The sequence below is a fragment of the Vitis riparia genome, chromosome 16, assembly GCF_004353265.1.
Source record: "Vitis riparia cultivar Riparia Gloire de Montpellier isolate 1030 chromosome 16, EGFV_Vit.rip_1.0, whole genome shotgun sequence".
Taxonomy (NCBI): Eukaryota; Viridiplantae; Streptophyta; class Magnoliopsida; order Vitales; family Vitaceae; genus Vitis; species Vitis riparia.
Genome location: NC_048446.1, coordinates 18,882,659 through 18,906,496, shown reverse-complemented (window position 1 = coordinate 18,906,496; position 23,838 = coordinate 18,882,659). Strand labels below are relative to the sequence as shown.

Below are 23,838 nucleotides of genomic sequence, written 5' to 3'. Positions count from 1 at the left end.
TCAGTCAAGCAAACAATGCTAGCCATATCTTTAAATCATTCAGAAATTCTTGCAATTCATGAAGCAAGTCGTGAATATGTATGACTAAGGTCAATGATCCAACATATACAAGAAACATGCAGATTACCTTCCATCAGAAGCAATGCAACCGTGTTACATGAAGATAATGTTGCTTGTATTGCACAAATTAAAGGATGATTCATAAAAGGTGACAGAACTAAGCATATCTCCCCTAAATTCTTCTATACTCATGAGCTCCAAAAGAAATGTGAGATTGATGTTAAACAAATTCGATCATGCAATAATCTAGCAGATCTATTCACAAAGGCGTTACCTTCGACCACATTGAAAAAGTTAAGGTATGACATTGAAATGCGAAGATTGAGAGATTTACCATTTGAAATATTGAAGAAATCATAATCATGTTTGCATGAGGGGGAGAATGCCAATATGGATATATTGCATTCTTTTTTCCTTCGTCCAAGTTTTGTCCCATTGAGTTTTATTAAAAAGGTTTTTAATGAGGCAGTTACCATATTCTTATGATCATCTAAAAGAAAGTGTTAGAAAATATGAGAATTTATCGAATTATGAGAACTTATAGATGATCATCCTTATTGATGCATATTTCTTTGTGAAGGGAAATACCTCTAATGAAAATCTATTTTATTCTCTTCATACATTTTAATTTCTCTTTCCTATTTTCTTCTCCTTTCACTTTATAATTTTACAAAAAAAAAAAACTATATTTATAAATAAAAAAAAAGAATATTTTAGTCAAAATATGGTAAAAAAAAATGATAGAATGTTAGATTTCTAAAATTGGGTTTTAAACAACCCTTTTAATAAAATAACCCTACTTAGGCAATTGAACAATTAGGATTTGAGTGGAGGTAACTCGTAATGGCAAATTAACAAATATTGGTCACATGTTTCCTACCAGAGACATCAACATCACAAAGTCAATAAAGCATTCAATCTGAGTTCATTATTCAATACAATTTAAAATATTTGATTCCAATGCTTTACCTAATCAGTTGGCAGTATCATATGACACTTTTTTTTTTTTTTTTTTTTTTTTTTATTGGCTTAAATTTAATTAATTAATAAAGATTTGTATTTGAACACAAAGTCCCATGTGAGTTTGTTGTATAAATCATTTTTTAAATGGCCTGAATTTAATTAATGAAGATTTGCATTCACACTTGAAGTTTTCATGCAAGTTGTAATAAGGTGAACTTTAATTAATTGATTCATATCAATAAATCAAAATCTTGTCACATTATTAAAATATAATTTAATATAAATTTAGATTTTGTTTGATATTTTTATTTGAAGTATTTTTAGTATATGTATTTTTTTTGAAAGTGTTTTTAAAAGAATCAATCATTTGATGTTTTCTCAAGAAAACATTATAATTGATTTTTCAATATTACAAGTTATTTTAAAATTTTTTTAAAATGTTTTCTTAATTTTGTCAGACACTTTATTTATTTATTTTTTTAAAAACACTTTTTAGTTAAAAGTGTTTTCTAAAAACACTATCAAATAGACTCTTAGTTTTAAGGAGTGTAAATGAGAAATGAGAATAGATATCTCATTCTTTCTCTCCTTCATTCCCGTGGTTGGATAAGTTTTATGAAGGTAGGGAATGGAATAAAAAATAATTCTTACAAAAATCAAATCTCACTTATAAGTGAAATTTCAATTTATCGCAAAATGGGTGGTATACAGATTCATTCATCTGGTAAGAAAATATAAAATATTTTAAAATTATTATTTTACCCTTAAATTTCATTCATCATGCCCTAATTCCTCATCATCCAATAATAAGATAATTATAATTTTTTAGTTTTATTATTTACTAAAAAAAAAACTCTCAAAATTTATTCTTTAAAATGAAAATAAAAAAAAATTATTTGAAACCACGTGTAAAGGTATTATCCTCGATTTATTTCTTTCATTCACATTTCTATCATTACCAAACATTAGAATAGAAACAAATAATCATTCTAATATTGAATTTTTAGGTTCATCCAAACATTATAAATTGAATCATCAAATTCATTTTTATTCAACAAAAAATAAGAATAAAAACAAAATATTCATTTTCACTCCATTATCATGTACCAAAACCCCCCTAATAGTGTATTTGATAATGTTTCTATTTAAAGTATTTGTAATTGAAGTGTTTTTTCTAAAAATAGTACAAGTGATTTTTCAATGTTACAAATAATTTTTCAAAATTTTAAAAGTATTTCTTAAAATTTGCCAAACATCTAAAGTTTTTATCAAAAATACTTTTTAAACTAAAATCACTTTTATAAAATCACTGTCACTAAATATATTTATAGCAATTCCCTCTCATTCACATGTATCTTCACGCAATATTAATATTTTTTTAGAGAATGACAAATGATGATCCACGAAGTACTATAAATAATTTTATTAAATGTGGAAATATTTAAATTTTTTTTTTTTTTTATATTAAGAGTTTATTTGGTAATTACTTTAAAAAATAATTTTAATAAAAAACGTTTTTAAAAAATGAGAAGTTTGACAAAACTTCTTAGAAAACACTTTAGAAAATTATAAAAAAGGTCATTTATAATATTTTAGGGAGAAACACGATAAAACTCACTCTAAGTCCCTTTTCTTCCAGCACGTTGATAATGAAGTTACATAAAGAACGGGGACATTAATAATATTATTTAAAGACCATCATAAATTTATTATTATTATTATTAGTTTAAAAAAAATATTTTATTATTATTAAAGTTGCCTATCTGATACTGAACATTGGTTGGCGTGCCCGTTAAGCTTTTGAGGGACTTAAAATATGTAAGATGGACAAGGGCCGGGCCATGTGACGCCTTGTCCGCTCCGCGTAGGAATGGTGTGGCTAATTGACCTTTTTCTAGAAGATATTACTGACGTGGACAAACCGGTCTCCTCCCCATTCACATGAGCTCACCCACCACCCACACCGGCATTTTCCGGTTACACCAGTGGGCAGTGGGCACAGACCAACCACACCCAAACTAGAGTGAGAAACCGCCAGGTGTGGGTGTTAGACAATTGATGGGCCCCACACCCCTCGTAAGTTTTTTCCCTAGTTGACAACGTACTAGGTAAGTAGGTATCAAAAAGGAACACTCGAAGAGTTTCTCTCACCAATTAAAGTGCAGATTTTTCTGAATAAATACCCACCCCATTGTGGCAGCCATTTGACAGTGAAGAGCATTTTTCTTTTCTCCGGAATTCCCAGATTCCTCCTCCGATGGCCCCTCGCTTCGAGCTCAAGCTCAAGATCTCCTCCGCCAAAGATCTGAAGAACGTGAACTGGCGCCACGGCTCTCTGAAGCCATACGCCGTGGTTTGGGTGGAACCTAACGCTAAGTGCTCCACCAAAGTCGACCACGACGGCGACACCTTTCCTTCCTGGAACGAGACTCTCCACATTCCAGTGCCCTCCTCCATCGATGATTCCGCCCTCTACCTCGACATCGTCCACGTCAAATCCGATGACGAAGACGACACCAAGCCTATGGTAGGCTCCGCTCGCCTCTTCCTCCGCGACGTCGTCGATGACGTCGGCTTCGGCGTCGAGGCCTTCCGCACTCTCGAGCTCCGCCGTCCCTCCGGGCGCCCTCAGGGCAAGGTCGATGTCGAGGTCTCCGTGAGGGATTTGCGTTACCGTGCGCCGGAGCCCTACTACACAGCACCTTACGGCGTGCCGCCGCCGCCGGGAACCAGAGGAGCAGGCTACGCCGATCCACCGGCCTACGGCGCACCTCCCCCTGATCCTTACTACTCCAATGCCGGCCCCTACGGCCACTCCCCGTACGGGCAGCCGGCGTATGGGTATCAGGAACCAACTTACGGATACGGTCAAGGGTCGTACGGGCAGACAGTGGTGGTGGAGGAGAAGAAGAAGAAGTCTGGCATGGGGATGGGGACGGGATTGGCTGTGGGTGCGGTCGCCGGAGTATTGGGCGGACTAGCAATAGCTGAGGGCGTGGATGCTTTGGAGGACAACATCGCTGAAGACGTGGCAGAGAGGATTGAAGATGAGGAAGACGACTGATTTTCCTTTCCCACATCTCGATGTTTATGTTGATTGTTCTGATGCACTCGCCTTTGCAAGATGAGCTTCTTCAAGGGTTTGTTTGCGATTGCTTGAAATCCTTTTACTTCTTTTTTCTTTTCCTTTATTTTCTTCCTCCTTCACTGTGTGTTATGGGCGAAACCTCTATCGGAGGCTATACGCAGACCTTCCATTCGTCAACATATTCCAAATCAATGCAGGGTCCATTTGATCTTCGACCGCCCAAGCAAAAAGTAATTTAACATATTTATAAAAATATTAAAATAATAGAAATTTTTATAATAAATAATTTATTTTTATAATAAATAATTGAGCAACTGAGCTCAAATGGGACATACAACATTTTTAAGCAAGCTGGCCACTGGTAAAATCTTATTCCTCCTGTTCCTTGTAGAAGCACAAACTTATGTTACCATTGCAAGTTCTCAGAAATTCAAGCCTTTTACCAAGGCCTTCTGCAACATAAACAGATCCTGAATTTGGTAATGATCATTATCATCAGGGCAAAATCTAGTCCATTAAGAGGCTTCATAGCACGTAGGAGTATAATGACAAGTTTGGCAACAGCGTAGGTGCCGAGGTACAAAAAGCTCAACATAAAGGCCACGCAGAATATGTACAGGAGTAAGTTTAACACCGACCCTGCCCAGCTGCCCAGGAAGCGCAACACTGAACAAAAACTAATGCCTCGATCGTGTAGTTGTTTAGCAGAAAAGGCCACTTTAGGGGGATTGGTAGGAGAAGTAGAAGGTTTGTGACGCTGGCTTCGGAGATCATCCGACAAGTTATGGGACAGATAAAGAAGCTGGCTTCCCGGATTCGGCATGGTGGCTGATAGAAATTCATTTATAATCTTCTTCTCCTCCCTTTCAAAAGGACCAAACCTCATACTAATCAATTCTTAAGAACAAAAAAGGGTATCCTATTCTCCGGCAAAAAGAAATCTCTCGCACAAATACACAGTAGAACAGATGAGAGAGGCAGACTACTCTCAGTGTTACTAACAATGCAGTAAATCGCTTCGATCAAAAAGCAGGCATCGATTAGCAACATCTCTGAAAACTGTTCATCCGCATAACGAGTTGCTATCTCTCATCCGCATAACGAGTTGCTATCTCTTCCGAATAATGAAGCTTCGCGTTATTAGAAATAGGGCCGAATTTCTTCATATAGAATTCACTACGTTGATCAACAGGCATCATAGATGACAGAACAAACTTCTGAAAATTTTCAAGCTTTCGTTCCTCAAACCTTTCTAGCCCTGGCCATCCAAGGATGACGGGCCCGTTAGACACAAAGCGGGGCCTCTGAACATGATTCAAAGCCCTTGTTTTATCGTTTTCCTCGGTCGAAACACAGCGCCTACTTCACCAAGATCTTGGCCGGCTCAGGAGAATTTGCTAAGCGATTTGGGCTTGCAGAGCATGCCTTAATATAGCAGAGAATCGTATCTCAAAGAGACTTCTATTCCTTCTCTACTTGCAAGTCTTCTTCCCAAAACCGTATAGGCAGACCAAAATTATCCAAAAAGTATAATATTCTTCACCGATCCGATTTGGGTGACCATTTGATTTAAGCGCCAGATAGAACCCATCATTTTGATGGACACGGCCTAGAGTCCTATCGAGGCAGCAGCGTGCCTCAATGTGCGAAAGCGGCCCACGGGTCGTGATCCTCTTTTACTGGGAAAGAAGCAATGACGGTACATGGGAATAAATATCGACTAATCATTTAAGGAAGTATATATATATAAAGCTAGATTATTGGTAGAAAAATATTAGATTTTTAATTAAATATCAAAATAATTATAAAGTTTTAGAAAATTTTCAATATTTTTCAAAATTTTAAATTCTTTTAATAAAATTTGAATTTGTGTTTTGATATTTATTAACTTAAATAAAATATAGGTAGTTACTAATAATTTGACACTTATTATATTCCAACTTTAAAGTATTTTATTAATTATATTGTCTTCAATAATTAAGACTAAATATAAATTCAATAATATGCATAAATTTAAAATTTCTAAATGATGGAAGAGAATATACCATGTAAAATTATTTAATAAAATATAAAATACAAAATGATTAAAATATTTTTAATTTATATTACCTTTTTTATTTTATTTTTTATTATCCTTATTTTTAATTATTTTTCATATTTATCTCATTAATCCTATTTTTAAAAATTATTATCACTTCACTTTTAATTTTTTTTATATTTATCCTTTTAATTTATTTAATTTTAAATATTTATCTTATTAATCTATTTTTTTAGAAAAATTACTATCACTTCACTTTATATATATATATATATTTATCCATTTAATTTTAAATATTTTTCACATTAATCTTATTTTAAAAAATTACTATCACTTCATGTTAATTTTTTTTGTAATAATTATCCTTTTAATTTTATTTAATTTTAAAATATTAAAAATATAAATTTATTCAAAAATTAGTAAAATGTTAAAAAGAAATAAATGAAGTTCTAATACTTTATAAATTTAATTTAATTTGATAAGATAAATTATTAATATAATTTTTAATTATTTTAATTATTTAAATAAATTAATGTTCATAACAAAAAGTTATCATCACAAATTTGTAATAAAATTTTAGAAATTAAATCTCAAATAAAAGGTTTTGCACAAATCAATTTAATTTTTTATTTAAAATTTAATAAAACATGTTCGAATAAAAATGGTTTTTAATTTTTAAAATAAATAAATAAGAATATTGTGTACCCCGAATTTTCGCTTGATGCATTCCCACTAGATGACGAAACTCGTTTTTTATTTATTTAATGTAAAATATGATTTTTATTTTTTTTAGAAAAGACTTAGAGTTGCCACTTGTTTTATTTTTAAAGGAAAAACAAAATAAGAAAGGAAAACCTCAAACGTGACTCATGATATGGAAAAGCAGTGAAAAATCGAGTCTGCTTTGGGGTTAGGTTACTTATTGGGAAGGTACGGTAAAGAGACCGAAACACCCCTCTAAGTCCCAAAAAACGGATCTCTATTAAGTAAGGTGAAGCAAGCATGACAATTAACTAAGAGATCAATGAACACCAATACAATGACTGAATAACGAAACAAATCAAACATAAGAACGAATAAATAAATGAAGTAGGAGTGAGAGCGTACCTTAGCAGCAATTAATAGTGCGCTATCATGGAAACAAGGTTAGCTCAAATATAAAATCGTCACATCCATATCAAAGACTAAGGCAAAGATCAAACAATACTCATCAAGCGTAACAATTGACAATTAGAAAGGGAAAACTCATACATGGGGCCCCCACCAAAGCCAAATCTATCTTATACGAATTAGTCTCACAAATTCCATTACTCTGGAATTATGAAAATTTGCATTCGTGCTTATGTAAAATCAAGAGAAATAGAAGATTATTTGAGAATTGGAGTGGAATTAAAACTATTTGAGAGAAAACTGGATTTTTGAAATTTATTTGAAAATTAGACTTTCGAAAATTATTTGAAAATTGGAGTTTTGGGAATTAAATTTAAGAATTGGAATATCAGAAATTAAATTTGAAAGAAATTAGAATTTTTAAAATTATTTGAGAATTAGGGTTTTGAGAATTAAATTAAGGAATTGAAATTTTGAAAATTAAATTTGAAAGAAATTAGCAAATTATTTGAGAATTGGAGTTTTGAAAAGTAAATTTAAGAATTGGAATTTTGGAAAATAAATTTGAAAGAAATAAGAATTTTGAAAATTATTTGAAAATTGGAACCATGAAAAAATGAATCTTGGAAATTATTTGAAAATGGAGTTTTTTTTATAAATAAAATAATAATAATAATAATAATAATAATAATAATAATAATAATAATAAATAAATAAATAAATAAATAAATAAATAAATGTGAAAATTAGAATTTTGGAAATTGGAAATTAAATTTGGAAATTGGAAAATTGGAATTTCGGAAATTGGGAATTAAATTTGGAAATTGGAATTTTGAAAAATTATTTAAAGATGGAATTTTAGAAATAAAAATAAATAAATAAAATAAAATAATAATAATAATGAAAATAATAATGATTGAATATATAAATGTGAAAAGTGGAATTTTGGAAATTGGAAATTAAATTTAGAAATTGGAAAATTGGAATTTCGGAAATTGAGAATTAAATTTGAAAATCGGAATTTTGAAGAATTATTTAAAAATGGAATTTTAAAAATAAATAAATAAATAAAATAATAATAATAACTAAAATAATAATGATTGAATAAATAAATGTGAAAATTGGAATTTTGGAAATTGAAAATTAAATTCGAAAATTGGAATTTCTGAAATTGGGAATTAAATTTGAAAATCGGAATTTTGAAGAATTATTTAAAGATGAAATTTTAAAAATAAATAAATAAATAAAATAATAATAATAGTCGAAAATAATAATTATCAAATAATATAAATGTGAATATTGGAATTTTGGAAATTGGAAATTAAATTCAGAAATTGAAGAATTGGAATTTCGGAAATTGGGAATTAAATTTGGAAATAGGAATTTTGAAGAATTATTTAAAGATGGAATTTTAAAAATAAATAAATAAAATAAAATAATAATAATAATAATAACGAAAATAATAATGATTAAATAAATAAATGTGAAAATTGGAATTTTGGAAATTAGAAATTAAATTCAGAAATTGGAATATTGGAATTTCAAAAATTGGGAATTGAATTTGGAAATCAAAATTTTGAAGAAATATTTAAAGATGAAAATTTAAAAATAAATAACTAATAATAATAATAATAATAATAATAACGAAAATAATAATTATTAAATAAATAAATGTGAAAATTGGAATTTTGGAAATTATTTGAAAATTGGAGTTTCAAAATTAAACTTAAAAATTGAGGTTTTGAAAAATTTAATTTTAAAAATGAAATTTTGGGAATTTATTTGAAAATGGAATCCTTAAAAAAAATTGAATTTGGAAATTGTAATTTTTGAAAAATTAATTTGAAGATTGAAGTGACTAAAAATTCATAATTTTTGAAAGTTACTTTTTTTAAAAAAAAAAAATTGGTGAAAATGTGTGAGCATAAAGGCTTAAAAAAGGTGTATGGGCATATGTGCCCCATGGATGCCCCACCAAAAGTCCTCCATTGACTTTATTGCCATAAAATATTCCCAATCAAGAAAAACCATTAATGGCTCTGAGAGCCTTCATTTCACACATGTTGCCCCCATTTTCAACATACCCATGAGGAATATCAATAACAAAGGGTCCAGATGTGCACGAACTAGCCTATCTCCTGCAGTGCAGAGCCTTGAACTGGAGCGCATGGAAACATCGCTTTGATCAGTTTTTCTACCACCTCTTCCTCTTCTCCTTCTTCTATTTTTTTTTTTTTTTTTTTTTTTATGAAGGCGAGGTTTGGCCGTGAGGTTTGGCATTTTGAGGTTTGTGTAGCAGCGCTCCAAGCCATCTCTCTCATCCACTCTCATTCACTCTCTTTGATAGAAAACAAGGAAGATGATAAAAAGTTGCCACTAAAATCTAGATTATCTACTACCGACTAAAATTTGAATAACTCAGCTTAAATGTCTTCCCTATAAATGGAAATGAAAAGAAATAGAAGAAACCCAACAACCATCCTTAATCATCAAATTGAATCTCAAATGTCAACAAGTGATGGAAGAAAATAATGCGAAAATGGAAGAAGATGAAGTTTACGGGGACTACACCTGGTGGGATTCGCTTAAGCGCTAATGCTCGATTTCCAGTATTTCACTACCTTCTCTTCCACAGCGCAAGTTCATTTCCTCTTCAACTCTCACTCCAGCTTCCCAAAATCCTCCCCGAAAAGCCCCTGAAAAATCCCCATTTTCTTTGTTTTTCTCCTAGCTAAAAGTCCCCCCGTCCGGAATCGAAAATCCCCACCCAGCTCTTTTCCTTTTTCTCTCTTAATCTCTGATTTTTTCCCACATCCTTTTCCTCTTTTTCCGCTTGGTTTTCTTGCTCTGTTTTCAGACCCAACCTCCCTCTTTCGTCCTCCTTTGCAACTCTCTCCATATCTAGTCGCCCAAAATAGCCCCTTCTGCGTCCCATATGGCCGCCCAAAGCAACCCACACATCAGTCTTCTCTCGCTGCCCCCAACAGCTCATCCTCGGGATGGTTAGAAAAAAAAGGGGGAACCCTACTCCCGAGCGGGTCTACAAATATATTAAAAGAATTTAAGATAACTTTTTTAAAAAAATTGATAAATATTTTTCTTTAATTATGTTTATCTCAATTACACTTACAAAATAACTTTACACTTAATGTATGTATTCAACATTTAATGTATGTATTCTTACTTATTTTATCATTTTTTAAAAAAATTTTGCAAGCATTTCCATGAATTTTGGTCTCATCGATATATCGATATTTCCAATATATTCATAAACTTCGATACATCCATGTTTAATATACACATGTTACATAATGTTAATATAAACACCAAATATAAAAAAAGTTATGTTTATATTTTTAAGAGGACTTCTTTTAGTGCAAATTAAAATATTTTTTGGGATCACCTTTAAATTTCTAAACACAAACATTCCAATTTTTGTTAAAACTTCGAAGTGATATTGCTTAATTTAGATGATGAGCCCTAATGTTATAGGAGAAGGTTTCTTTAACCCAGGTTGAGCAGAGTATTCAATGTAAAAATGGAGCCAGTTCAAAAGTTCATGAAGTTTGTATACTTTCTTTCCTTTCTTTCCTTTCTTTTTGTGTGACCATTTAACCATTTGAGTCATTCCCAATTATAAAATGACTGTCATTTTACATATGTTGCATTCGAAAAGTAAGTCAAAATTGTGATAACATTTATTTAACTCCGTAAACTAGATTTAAAGTCGTGAAAATCTTTTAAACTCAGAACAAATAATATCTCTATTAGAGGGATCAAACCATTATAAATGGTTTTAGAACTAATTCCTAATCTTGGTGCGAAAGTTTGTTTGACCCTATAATTTTGTAGGCTACAACGAGAATATTATGTCTACATAAGGGTGATTGTGATATCCTATATCATATAAGAGAAGAAGTTTCTAATGATATATGTATAGATTTCTCTTAACTATGTGAAGAAGTTTCTAATGATATATGTATAGATTTCTCTTAACTATGTAAACATATTTTAAAACACCGAGGATCTTTTGAATACAGAGCAGACAATATCTACATGAAAATGAGTGAAATGTTACAAAAATTGCATGACCCCAATGACATAGCTGAAAGTGAAACAAATTTTGAACCTAACATCACCTTCATAAAGTAAGCCAATATTTTGATAACAATGGAAAATGATGTGTGCTTTTAGGCTCAAGCTAGGCACGATACTTGCTTTGTATTGAACATCTCAAAGCATTGTTTCTTTTGACGATTTATTAATCCATCAGTGCTTAGGTTTAAACACTTTGTTAAATATACTTACCACCACTAGTGACAGAACTAGCCAAAAAAGTCTGTTGGAGCCTTCTGCTACCTTTTCTATAGAGAAACTAAGTATGCACCTTTCTTCCTTTATCAAATTGTTTATCCTGGATTTGCCTCTTCACTACCTGCATCTGTCCAAACAGAAGATATCAACTGGACGTCATATCCTTATCTTATGTGTTTGTGCTGCTCATACCTGCTTCCACATACATTTTTTATATATATAGAGTGTGACACCATCAAGCACAATATTCTTTCCTGGGGATTTCCCAAATGGAATGGGCAAATGGGATATGAGCTGAACCTAAGGGTGAATGCAGGCACAATGCCCTTATTCTCCCAAAAGATTTATGTTGGTTCATAAGGATTTGGCTGCTTGGAAGATGAATTCCCCTCGAAACAACGAGGTTATGGGCTGAAGGCTTTGCCTGCTCAGTGAAAAATATGGTGCTGACACATTTGGGTGTTAGAGCAGCAATGAAACACCCCCTCTCAGTCTATTGTAGCTTTGGTGGCACAGACTTTGTTTATTCTGTCACATATGAATTTTTTTAACTTATTGTAAGATAACTGTATTCTTTTCTCTATCTCTCTTTCCTTGGGCAGTTGGGTGTTGTATCAGTCAGTCTTATGTCTTCCTTTCTCATTGTATCTGATGAGAACCATTATTCTTTTTCCCATTAACAGCCAAGTCTATTAATACCCAAACCCCTTACCAGTGTTCTGCTCATTCTTTTTAGCTGCTAAGCTTTTATCTTTTCGTTCGCTCTTCATCCAAAACAATGGCAGCGAGCGATGTGCCATGTTGTGAGACAATGTTCTGGATATATCTGGTTATATGCGTTGCTCTTGTGTCTTTTGCTGGTCTAATGTCAGGCCTCACTCTGGGACTCATGTCCCTCAGCCTTGTTGATCTAGAGGTCCTGGCCAAGGCTGGTCGGCCCCAAGATAGGAGGAATGCAGGTTAAATTAGTTTTCATTCATTTGCGAAAGCATTATCTGATTAGAGCTCAATTTTCATTTCTTTGACACTTCAACTTGGTTGATGGCAGAGAAGATCCTGCCCATTGTTAAGAACCAGCACTTGCTCCTGTGTACCCTCCTCATAGGCAATTCTCTGGCAATGGAGGTAAGCTTCTTGACAAGTATATTTTTGTTTCTTTTGCTTGAAATTTTATTAACCCTGAGCTATGTTAAATAAGGCCCTGCCCATTTTCCTTGATGCGCTTGTCCCAGCTTGGGGTGCTATATTGATATCAGTCACCCTCATACTTGCTTTTGGGGAGGTAAATTCTTGATTCTTGAAAAGCTTTCCCTAGCGGTCACGGATTGATTGTTGGTAGCTTCCTAACATCTGGTTTATCCTTTTCGTTTTCCAGATCATCCCTCAAGCTGTCTGCTCCCAGTATGGTCTGAGCGTCGGTGCAAAACTGTCTGTTGTGGTTCGGTTACTTGTTTTAGTCCTCTTCCCTATATCTTACCCTATCAGTAAGGTAATCTGCTTCCCTTTATGCTCAAAATATTCCAAGTGTTGATGCATTTTGCCTTTTGTGGGGCTTCTTCTTGCTGCAGCTCCTGGATTGGCTCCTTGGAAAGGGCCATTCTGCACTGTTACGGCGAGCAGAGCTAAAGACCTTGGTGGATATGCATGGAAACGAGGTTAGTATCTGCAACCAAGCTAAATTGGATATTTCTGGAGCTGGAAGTGCATAAATCTTTCCACTCGTGTTCATTGTTAGGCAGGGAGAGGTGGGGAGTTGACACATGATGAAACAACCATTATCTCTGGAGTTTTGGACATGACACAGAAGACAGCTAAAGATGCAATGACACCCATATCTGAAATATTTTCCCTTGACATAAACACTAGACTCGACGAGTATGCCTTCGCTTCTGTCACTATGTCATACTATATCAATTTCTATCTTATATTTGGTTATGATTTATCTCTATCCTAGGGATACAATGAGCCTAATACTTAACAGAGGGCATAGTCGAATACCCGTCTTCTCAGGAAGCCTGACAAATATAATCGGCCTTATTTTGGTAAGAACAGCAGAAATCTTAATGATCATTCAGTCTGTGTTGTCTAAAGGAGAGTTTAAGCATCAACTATGTTCATTGTCCATGTGATTCTGGCTAACTTCCCTACTGGTTATAGGTGAAAAATCTGATCAAATGCCGTGCAGAAGATGAAACCCCAATCAGGAATCTTACTATTAGAAGAATACCCAGGTGAAAATTTTCCTATTTGGTTTCAAATTTCCAGGTTATATTTCAGGATACCATTGAGAACCATTTTTATGTTTTTTGATTTGTAACAGGGTATATGATTGTTTACCACTGTATGATATACTAAATCAATTCCAGAAGGGTCACAGTCATATGGCTGTTGTCGTGAAGTGTAGGAAGGATGTCAAGACAAATACAGAGAATGCAAACACCAAACCCTGCACATTTGCTATAAATAACTCGAATTCGAGGCAAAGACAAGCCGAGAATAAAGGTAAAACTGGGTAGACTTGAAGTCATTCATACCTACTCAGATCATAATCTTTCTATGGAAATTAAAGTATGGGGAGAACAGAAAACTCTGGCACTCAAGTTGGTGGTTACTACATTTCAGGAGTTGACAATCAGTTTTATCCAAGTGTACAGCTGAACATCTCTAGAGATGTGTCCTCTGAAACTCAAAATCCGACGTTAAAGAAAATGATGGAGCAAGGCAAAGGTGCGAGTCCACGGTTAAAAAAATGGGGAAGTGGAGATGGAAATGTTACAGGTGAAGACTTGGAATCTCTTCCAAATTTGGATGAAGAGGTCATTGGTATCATAACAATGGAGGATGTCATGGAAGAACTGCTGCAGGTTAATGTTTTTAGTATAAGTACATGGGCTTAGCCTCTTAAATAGCTTTAGACATAAACTCTTCTTTTTTGGTGTTTAGTTCTTATTTAGTATGATCTTATAGCTTACATAGAACAAGAACTATCCTGTATAGCATTTGTGGTTGTTGAAAGTCTCTGTGGATTCTCTGAAACCTAATGCTCATGTTCTGTTTTTGAAGGAGGAGATATTGGATGAGACAGATGAGTACATCGATGTTCACAACAAGTGAGTATCCATTCTTTTCATCTTACTATATGCTATTTCAATGAGCTGTTCTTGTTTTCTGTAGGACTAATCATATTGGATTTACTCTCATCATCTCTTACCCAGGATCAAAATCAATATGCTTCCATCAAGAAGATCATCATCAAGATCTCCTGCAGTGGCACTGGCCTCTCACCTTCACTGGCGATCGCCAGTGGCATCTCCGCTTTCTTCATGTGGTCATACTCCAGTACTAGACTCACCAGTCTCCCCCTATGTTCATCCATCCTTTATAAGACCCACTCTCTCTGCTTCACCTGGGATTTCTATGCCAAATTCTCCAGCTGGTCTTGCAGGCCCTATTCGCAGCTCACCATCCCCACATCGGGTACTTCAAAACTTCCTGTTTAGATACTATTCTCTACAAATTTATTGTGTACCGACTGATATAAACATTTCAACAGGTTTCAAGAAAATCATACGAGAAGATAAGGCAACCAGGTGGTTAACAGGGCTCCTATTGTTTGACACAATGGCCTTTAAACATTACATGTATAATATCAATCAGATCATATCTTTTATAATAATTGTGCATGAACTGCTTTTGAACTGCCTATATACAAACCATCTGCAACAGTTATTATTGATCACTCTGTGCATGCCTTACTCAAACAGTTTTCCATGAAAATCAAATCAGTGTTTGAACTAACATTAAAGAGAGGGTTGAGGTCATTGATTGAAATTCTAGAACACTTGTAATAACTCGCTCCCAACCGTATAGATATTGTCTGTTTTTTACCCAAAGGGACCCTCACGGCTTTAAAACACGTTTATAAGGTTACGAGGAGTTCATACTTATATAGAATCATGAACTTTCCCCCCTATCTGATGTGGGATGTCACAAACACCCCCCCTCCCCCCATGCAGACAAACGTCCTCATTGTGTCCCATAAGATTATGTGGTCAAATAGACAAACATGAGGTCGAGGATTGGCTACCTGCTCCTAAGCACGTAGATATTGTTCGTTTTTTACCCAAAAAGACCTTTACGGCTTTAAAACGCGTCTATAAGGTTACGAGGAGTCTATACTTATATAGCATCAGAAACTTTTCTCCCTATCCAATGTGGGATGTCACAAACCCCCCCCCCAAATATAACATCTTCGTTGTGTCCCATGAGATTGTAGGATCAAATAGACAAACACCTTTATGGGGTCAAACAAACCCCATAACGAGGTCGAGAATCGACTTTGATACCATTTGTAATGACTCACTCCTAACTGTATATATATTGTCTGTTTTGCACCCAAAGGGTTTCTTACGGCTTTAAAACGCGTCTATATGGTTACGAGGAGTTCATACTTATATAACGCCATAAACTTTCCCCATCACTTACATCTTAGAAGCAACAAGAAAAAGGGAACAAAGAGCATTGCCTTTGCTTTTCTTTTCTCTATTCTTGATTCAGTTGTCCTTTTCCTCTTAATTCCTATGAAGTATGTAAGTAGACATGACTATCCTTTTCCTCTTAATTCCTATGAAGTATGTAAGTAGACATGACTAGTCTTTTGTTTCTGGGAAATTGAATTGAGTCGATTCTGTTTCGGCAGTCCCAGATTGAGGAAAGGTGTCATTGGTCAAATCCTCGTAACAGACACCAATAGCAGCCTGCCATTTCATCTTGTTGGAATTTTCAGATGGGATGAGTTACTATATTACCCTTCTTAGAGCAGTGAAATGAATAAAATGGACCATACCATCGTGACATTGCATATGGTCATGGCTTCTTGTCAATTTGAAATTTTGCTGTTTTGTTGGCTCATTGAAAATAATCTGTTTTGTGCTTTGAAAGAAGACAAAAAGTCCATTTCCTGAAAAGGAGGTATAACCCCACAAATCTTCAAAATATCAAATGGTAGAAATAAAGAAACAAATTATCTTCTGAAACAAAGCCTCCACCATTCATTGTAATTTGGATAAGAGTCTAGCGATAAGAACATATACATTTGATGCCATGAATGATACACCTTGAGAAGCCATGAAAATTCTGGTTTGCCTCCAACAACCAAATCCCCATATCACAAAACCTTCTCCATGGAATCCAAGAGCCCCAACCCCCATTGCCACCAAAGACCTTAACCTTCGTCCAAGAACTTGGAAGCTGCATGCTGAAGCCAAAGGCTTCGGCGTAGCACCAGGTACCATACTAGAAAAGAAGACAGCACAGAAAGAAACTGTTCCAAGAAAGAACTCTGGGAACGGTGATGATGATGATGATGAGAAGATACCACAGGTGGTGTTTGATAGGATGATTGTTAGAATCTTGTTCTTTGTGGGGGCTCCTATGGGCATCGGCGTGGCTCTGTTGAACCTGTTTGGTGCAGTTAAGGACCAACACTTGTGGGATGTGCCAGTTTGGCTTCCTTTCTTGACAACATTTATCGCCTTTGGGGCATCAGCTCTTGGAATTGCCTATGGCACTCTCTCCACAAGTTGGGATGCGGAGAAGAAGGGTTCCCTTCTCGGGTTGGAAGAAGCTCAGCAGAACTGGGTTGATGTGTGGAAAGAGGAAGAAGACAGCAAGAGATAGAGGCGTTATAATATACAGGAATGCACCTTCTCTAGTCTTCCCCATCTCGCTACAGGAGTGTTCTTGGAGGGACTAATAGTCTAGAAAGTGTTGTTCCTCCATAGATTTCTATTTAAAAGAATATAGCATCAGTGACTAATGTTGAGCTTAAGGATGATTCCATTCTATCTTGTTTCCTAGAAATGAAAATCAAGTCTGCTTACAGTGATAACTGTTCTAATACCTGAGGCCCAAATGCTACAAGAAAAGCCAAATGTCATCGACATTATGTTCTTAAGCACACTAGATTACAATTAAGCTCTAATCTAATGCTTAGGACTTCAGTTATTTCTTATATTATATTCTTCTCAAGTCATATTGATGTGTATTGAATCATTTTGTTTGAGCTTGGGTTGTTTTGATCTGTTGATTGAACCTCAAGCTTATCCTAATCTGACTCCAATTTTGAATGGTTACATTCCCTTTTCTGGTTTCTAAAACCCATAGCTACTAGATTATTGTTAAAATCCCCATCCCATGTGTTGGATTACATATACAATTCATCAGAGAATAAAAACGACAATTAAAATTTGTTTAATATTCGATTAAAAACAAGATTATTTGGTCAAGATTAGTCCATTTCGGTGGCCTCCAGAGGCGTATGAGACGGGTTGTGTCAATTAATAAATGGTTCATCAGCATACTCATTGGTTGCAGGTGATATCAAAGAAGCATATTTCTTCAGAGTGAGTTGTCACTTGAAACCATATGCTCCACAGAAAGTGCATCGCTATGTCTCATATTTTTAACTGTTTCAGTCACCATCTTCCACCTAAGACCCTGCTGTAAACTAGATGATAGCGACACAAACTTCTTTCACAATCTTTCTTTAATAAAAAGAAACTTTTAATCACATAACATGTCAGAATTTTATTTTTAAATCACAAGGTAATACCTTTTTCTCTTTCTGCTGAGGTAAGGTAAGATTTTCTCTATGCAATCTTTGACTTTGTAGCATCCTCTGAAAGCTCAGTTTAACCTGAAAACTAAAGAGGTAGGTGATGAGAGAATAAAAGAGCCCACATTGATTTGATAACCACTAAAAACCAATCACTTTAATAGAATCCAAAAATTTGGCACAAATCATTTCTGCAGTTACAACACCCATATATGTGTTGCTTCAATGCAAACATGTTAACACAACACAAAGATGAAACCATCCACACATAAAAAGGTACATAATGTTTTAAAGTGATTCATGCATATACCCATAGATGAGAAAGAATATTTCACCATACTATTGAAAATATTACAAATAAATATTGGGTCCCGAACATAAGTTTCCTCATTCTTTGTATTTGTACCTTGATCCGCGAGTCCTCTTGTTCCATCTAGTGTTTACCACGTTTCCTCATATCCCCATCAACTACACATACTCTTCACAAGTTATCTCTATCCTATGACCTTTTCCCCTCATAAAATATAATATTTATAGAAATATTTTCAATTACTTTTCTATATTAATTAAGAATTTGAGACGCTTTCCAATAATACCAAGAAGAAAACAAAGATCAATATGTGAAAATTTTAGCTTCTAGACATTTATCATCATACCAAATTTTACAGATGGATGATTTTTTTCCTTTTGTATTTTCTATTTCTAGAAAAGTAAATAGGGGATTTATTTCCTTATGGTATTGATTGGTAACCAATCAAAATTGGTTTTTTGGGAAACAATATGGAATAGGAAATGAGGTGTAAATCAAATCAGATTTGTGGCCTACTGTTGAAGGCATCAAAATAGGAAGATATAAAATATATCAAAAAATACAAAAAATCAGGGGTAGTAATGTTGTTGTGTCCTTGTAATTTGGGGATTTACTTAGAGGGAAATTGTTCTGGTATGTTTTGTCATGTATCATTGACTACAAATAGTGAAAATTGCTGCTACAATTCGTGGATGTAGGTGTCCTTCAACTGCAATTGGCTTGAAAACTCCTCAAGAAGTATGGTCTGGGAAACCTGCAAAGTTGCTTAAATTTGAAGGTGTTTGGGTGTACAACTTATGCTCATGTAATACAGGATAAGCTGCAAACTAGGGCACTAACGTGTGTATTTATTGGCTATCCAAAGGAAGTTAAAGGATACAAGTTGTGGTGTCTTGAATCTAGTCAAAAGAAGATTATAATCAGTCGTGATGTGGTGTTCAACGAAGAAGAATTTCCTGGTTTAAAGTTTGATGGTGTGCTTCGTCAAGACGATTCAATATGTCAAGACTACAATGTTGGTGTTTAGGTGGAGCTCACACCTTTGGAATCTAGAAAAGCTATTGGTCTAAAATCATCAACCCAATTTCAAAAAAAGGATTCATCTCAACAACACCAAGAGCAAGGTTGTGATGATTATCAATTAGTGAGAGATAGGCAGAGAAGAGGTACAAGACCGCCTCAAAAGTATGGTTATGAAGACATGGTAGCTTTTGCTCTTACAAATGCTAGTGAGTCTTTAAATCAAGAACCAAAAAGTTATCAACAAGCAATGAGCTGTGATGACAAAGAAAAATGGCAGAAGGCCATGGAAGATGAAATTGAATCATTATACAAGAACAAGACTTAGGTTTTGGTGGAGAGACCAAAAGATAAGAAGCTTGTTGATTGTAAGTAGATTTATAAGAAGAAAAAATCTATATCAGGAGTGGAGAAAGCACGGTACAAAGCCAGGTTGGTTGTTAGAGACTTTACATATAAACAAGGAATGGATTACACAAAAAAAATTCTCTCTGGTGGTGAAGCATAGGTCAATCAGGATTTTGCTAACTATGGTGGCACATTTTGACATGGAGCTTGAGCAAATGGATGTCAAAACAACATTTCTTCATGGTGAGCTTGAGGAGACTATTTACATGAGGCAACCCGAAGGTTTTTAAATTAAAAGCAAGGGAGATTAGGTTTGTTTGTTAAAGAAATCATTGTATGGTTTGAAATAGTCCCCTCGACAATGGTATAAGTGCTTTGATGATCTCATGATTTATAGTGGTTTTGAAAGAAGCCAATTCGATAGATGTGTTTACTTCAAGAAGAAATCAAGTGTTAGTAATGTCTATCTTCTGTTGTATGTTGACATGTTATTGGCAAGTTGTGACAAGGCAGCAATTGAAGATTTGAAGAAACAATTGAAAGGAAAATTTGAGATGAAGGATTTGGGACCTGCCCTAAGAATGCTCGAAATGGAGATATCACGTGATAGGAAAAGACATTAAAGCTTACTCAAAAAGGGTATGTTAATAAGGTTTTGAAGAGGTTTAGCATGAGTCAAGCAAAACTTGTTAGCACTCCACTAGCACAACACTTTAAAATGACAATAGAGAATTCACCTAAGATTAAGGAGGAAGTCAAGTACATGGAGGAAATACCATATGCTAGTGTTGTTGGTAGCATCATGTATGCAATGGTATGTAGTAGGTCAGATTTGGTCTATGCCACCAGCATGATAAGTAGATTTATGTCAAGTCCAGGAAGGGAACATTGGAATGTTGTGAAATGGGTCCTAAGGTATTTGAAGGGATCTATTGATGTTGGAATTCTTTATGGAGGTGGAGCTATTGGAGAGTTAGGTGTTGTAGTAGGGTATGTAGATTTTTTATGTAGGAAGTGTGGACACAAGGAGATCCTTGACAGGATATGTTTTCACATTGTTTGGTGGTAAAAGCTGGAAGGCTAGTCTTCAATTCATGGTGGCTCTATCCTCGAGGGAAGCTAAATATGTAGCTCTTATAGAAGCTATGAAAGAAGCTTTGTGGGTTAAGGGGATGATTGGTGAGCTAGAGTTGGCACAGAAGACGTTGGCGGTTCGTTGTGATAATCAGAGTGCTATTTACTTGACAAGGAATACTATGTTTCATGAAAGAATGAAGCATATTGATGTCAAGTTACATTTCTTGAGAGATGTGGTGTCAAAAGATGAAGTCGTGGTTGAAAAGATTCATACAAATGACAACCCAACTGATATGTTGACGAAGGCATTGACAACTATCAAGTCCAAGCATTGCTTGAGCTTGATAAATATTCTGAGCAATTAAGAGAATATTGAGTGGCAGCAATTGATGATAAATTCAAAGCCAGACGGAGATTTGTGAAAAAAATTGCTTATGGACATTTATCATCATACCAGATTTTACAATTAAGATGGATGATTTTTTCCTTTTGTATTTTCTGTTTCTAGAAAAGTAAATAAGGGATTTGGTTTTTTGGGAAACAATATGGAATAGGAAACTAGGTGTAAATCAAATCAAATTTGTGGCCTACTTTTAGGGGTGGCAAAATAGAAAGATAAAATAAATAAAAAAAATTAGGGCAAGTAAGCATCTTGTTGTGTGCTTGTAATTTAGGGGTTTACCTAGAGGGAAATTGTTCTAGTATGTTTTGTCTTGTATCATTGACTGCAAATAGTGAAAATTGTTGCTACAATTCATGGATGTAGGTCAATTTTTGATCTAATCATGTAAACCTTTGTGTTTCTATTATCGTTTCTTTGGTGTTTGTGTGCGTGAGTACTTTTTTGTTGTGTGGATAGTATTACAACCGTAAGGAATTTGTGCATTGAATTGATTCATTCTTCTTCATATTCCCACATGGTCCTTGTATCTATCATCACAAAATATGTAAATTATCTTCTTTAGGAACTCCCACAAAAGTAGAATTGAGAGCCAGATAGTTACAATAATTTGAAATAAATAGAAGAAGAGCAAATTTTCAGCCTCTAGATCATTATCATTGGATTGTAATTTTTTATGCTAGTGAGCCACTCAACAATAAAGTTTCCAAGTTTCCTTTTTTATTTTTTTTATTTCCTTTTTGGTGAAACGCTTAAAAGGGTATGAAATAATTGAAACAAAAGGTGATATTCTTTTCTATGTCGTCATCTCAAATTTCCATCACCAAGGAGACAGAATATTCAATTATCATAACAACTCCAAGTTCTTACTTCATTCATGGAAAAAAACAACCCAAAATATGATACACTCCAAATCAAAACTGGCAAACAATAAACAATCAAACACCACCATCCACTAACCATTCAGTACTGTACATAAGGCTTCTGTTCTTGAGTGCACCATCATTATAGAAGACCCATATCTAGAATCACCCATAGACAGATACCGACACCATTGCTTTTGCCTTTTTGGGTTCTTCTATGATCTGGTGATTAACAAATGACACAAGCATTTGGGTCTTCTTCCACACTTCTAACATAGTAGTGTGGGGCATATTGAGGGTAAAAGGCTTGGTGTGCTTTAACAAGATCAGCCAATTGATCTTTAGCGTCCTTCTTCTTGGGCTCCTCTTTCTTGGGCTCCTCCTTCTTCTTCTCTGGCTCTTTTGCTGGTCCAACTGATAATATCTCTGTGCGGCAAAACTTCCTCAACTTGCTCACTATGCATACGGGATCCACATCTCCGATTACAGTCAATTTCTTGTCCTTCATATCCACGGAGATTGAAGTAACTCCTGCAAAATTGCAATTTAAAACCATTCAGATTGGAGCAGTTTTTAAGCTTTTAGGAACTGGGTTTTCTTCTGTGAGTACAATAAACCATTTGGCTGATGGGAAAGAGTAAGAAAAAGAAGAGAAAGCCAAAGAAAACATTGCGTGAATTTTTTAGTCTTTGGGATGAAAATAAACTCTTAAAGTTGCTCAGTTTTCACATAAACCAAAGGTCCAAACAGGGATTAGAGTAAATTTTGCAATAACTTCAGATTCAATACCTGGAAGGGAAGAGACATTCTTCATGGCCTTCTGCTTGGCTTTGTCATCGAATACCTCCAACTTCAAGATTATTTTCTGTCACAACAAAATAAAGAACAGCTTGAGATACGCTGTGATTCAGAGAAAAAGAAAAAGGGGAACAACCATCAACAATGAAAAAAAAAAATTCAGAAGACCTAGAAAACTTTCATCTTTACAAAACCTACTAAAGTGAGAATAGGAGCTCAAGCAAAGCAAAACCCATAGAACTTATTCAAATTCCTTAATGCTCCGTTTGATTTCTGAGAAAAATTAGGAAAAGAAACAACAAGAAAACTCAATTCTTCTGATTGTAGAACAGAAGAGTTAAGCTTTTCAACAAGCCCCTATATATTTTCTTTCCTTTCCTTTTCCTCAGTTTCTCAGCAACCAAACAGGCCAAACCCATCACAACCCATCACAGCCATGCAAGCTTATTCCTCAAGGAAAACAGAACAAACTCAAAAACAAAAAGCTATATCAGAGAGACAACAGACCTTTATCTCCATTGAATTATGGAAATTATACCAGACCAGAGACTCAAAAAGAAGGGTAGTGGAGAAAGGGAAGTTGATGTGTAAGAAGTTGTGAAATTGGTGGTGGAGTGAGTCCCCGGAACCTCATATTTATAGATACAATAAAAACCGTGTCAACCCCGGGTCAAGTCTATGGTCAGCAAAAGCCAGACGCAAAGATGGACAAAATAGCAAAAAACCCTATGTGGGAGACGACGTCGTTTGAACATTTAGGAGAAACTAATACCCTGATAAGATTTAGTTCAATTTCCGCGATGCTTCGAGAGATTCCGTGGGTGTGAAGAGTG

The 23,838-nt window shown here is 34.6% G+C and overlaps 4 protein-coding genes across 4 annotated transcripts; 3 read left to right on the top strand and 1 right to left on the bottom strand.

Moving 5' to 3' along the window:
* Nucleotides 1-3,212: 3,212 nt before the first annotated feature.
* Nucleotides 3,213-4,322, top strand: LOC117933878 (protein SRC2 homolog). The gene has a single exon (XM_034855449.1). The coding sequence runs from the start codon at nucleotides 3,281-3,283 to the stop codon at nucleotides 4,085-4,087; it is 807 nt and encodes a 268-aa protein (XP_034711340.1). The 5' UTR covers nucleotides 3,213-3,280; the 3' UTR covers nucleotides 4,088-4,322.
* A 7,530-nt stretch (nucleotides 4,323-11,852) lies between these two features.
* LOC117933465 (DUF21 domain-containing protein At5g52790) lies at nucleotides 11,853-15,312 on the top strand. The gene is made up of 13 exons (XM_034854839.1): nucleotides 11,853-12,532; nucleotides 12,622-12,698; nucleotides 12,772-12,855; nucleotides 12,949-13,062; nucleotides 13,142-13,228; nucleotides 13,309-13,448; nucleotides 13,528-13,615; nucleotides 13,731-13,804; nucleotides 13,894-14,075; nucleotides 14,196-14,437; nucleotides 14,637-14,683; nucleotides 14,789-15,050; nucleotides 15,127-15,312. The coding sequence occupies exons 1-13, from the start codon at nucleotides 12,352-12,354 to the stop codon at nucleotides 15,169-15,171; spliced, it is 1,623 nt and encodes a 540-aa protein (XP_034710730.1). The 5' UTR covers nucleotides 11,853-12,351; the 3' UTR covers nucleotides 15,172-15,312.
* A 1,358-nt stretch (nucleotides 15,313-16,670) lies between these two features.
* On the top strand, nucleotides 16,671-17,707 carry LOC117933139 (uncharacterized protein PAM68-like). Its single transcript, XM_034854534.1, has one exon. It carries the CDS (start codon nucleotides 16,701-16,703, stop codon nucleotides 17,250-17,252), a length of 552 nt encoding a protein of 183 aa, XP_034710425.1. The 5' UTR covers nucleotides 16,671-16,700; the 3' UTR covers nucleotides 17,253-17,707.
* A 4,441-nt stretch (nucleotides 17,708-22,148) lies between these two features.
* On the bottom strand, nucleotides 22,149-23,622 carry LOC117933646 (heavy metal-associated isoprenylated plant protein 39-like). Its single transcript, XM_034855119.1, has 3 exons — nucleotides 23,513-23,622; nucleotides 22,997-23,072; nucleotides 22,149-22,738 (listed from the first exon to the last, which is right to left on the bottom strand). The coding sequence occupies exons 1-3, from the start codon at nucleotides 23,522-23,524 to the stop codon at nucleotides 22,437-22,439; spliced, it is 390 nt and encodes a 129-aa protein (XP_034711010.1). The 5' UTR covers nucleotides 23,525-23,622; the 3' UTR covers nucleotides 22,149-22,436.
* Nucleotides 23,623-23,838: the final 216 nt, after the last annotated feature.

Coding starts and splice junctions, on each gene's coding strand:
- LOC117933878 (XM_034855449.1), top strand. CDS start 3,281: ATGGCCCCTCGCTTCGAGCTCAAGCTCAAGATCTCCTCCGCCAAAGAT.
- LOC117933465 (XM_034854839.1), top strand. CDS start 12,352: ATGGCAGCGAGCGATGTGCCATGTTGTGAGACAATGTTCTGGATATAT. Junction 13,063..13,141: donor TATCTTACCCTATCAGTAAG/GTAATCTGCTTC, acceptor TTCTTGCTGCAG/CTCCTGGATTGGCTCCTTGG. Junction 14,684..14,788: donor TACATCGATGTTCACAACAA/GTGAGTATCCAT, acceptor TCTCTTACCCAG/GATCAAAATCAATATGCTTC.
- LOC117933139 (XM_034854534.1), top strand. CDS start 16,701: ATGAAAATTCTGGTTTGCCTCCAACAACCAAATCCCCATATCACAAAA.
- LOC117933646 (XM_034855119.1), bottom strand. Junction 22,739..22,996: donor GAATGTCTCTTCCCTTCCAG/GTATTGAATCTG, acceptor GCAATTTTGCAG/GAGTTACTTCAATCTCCGTG.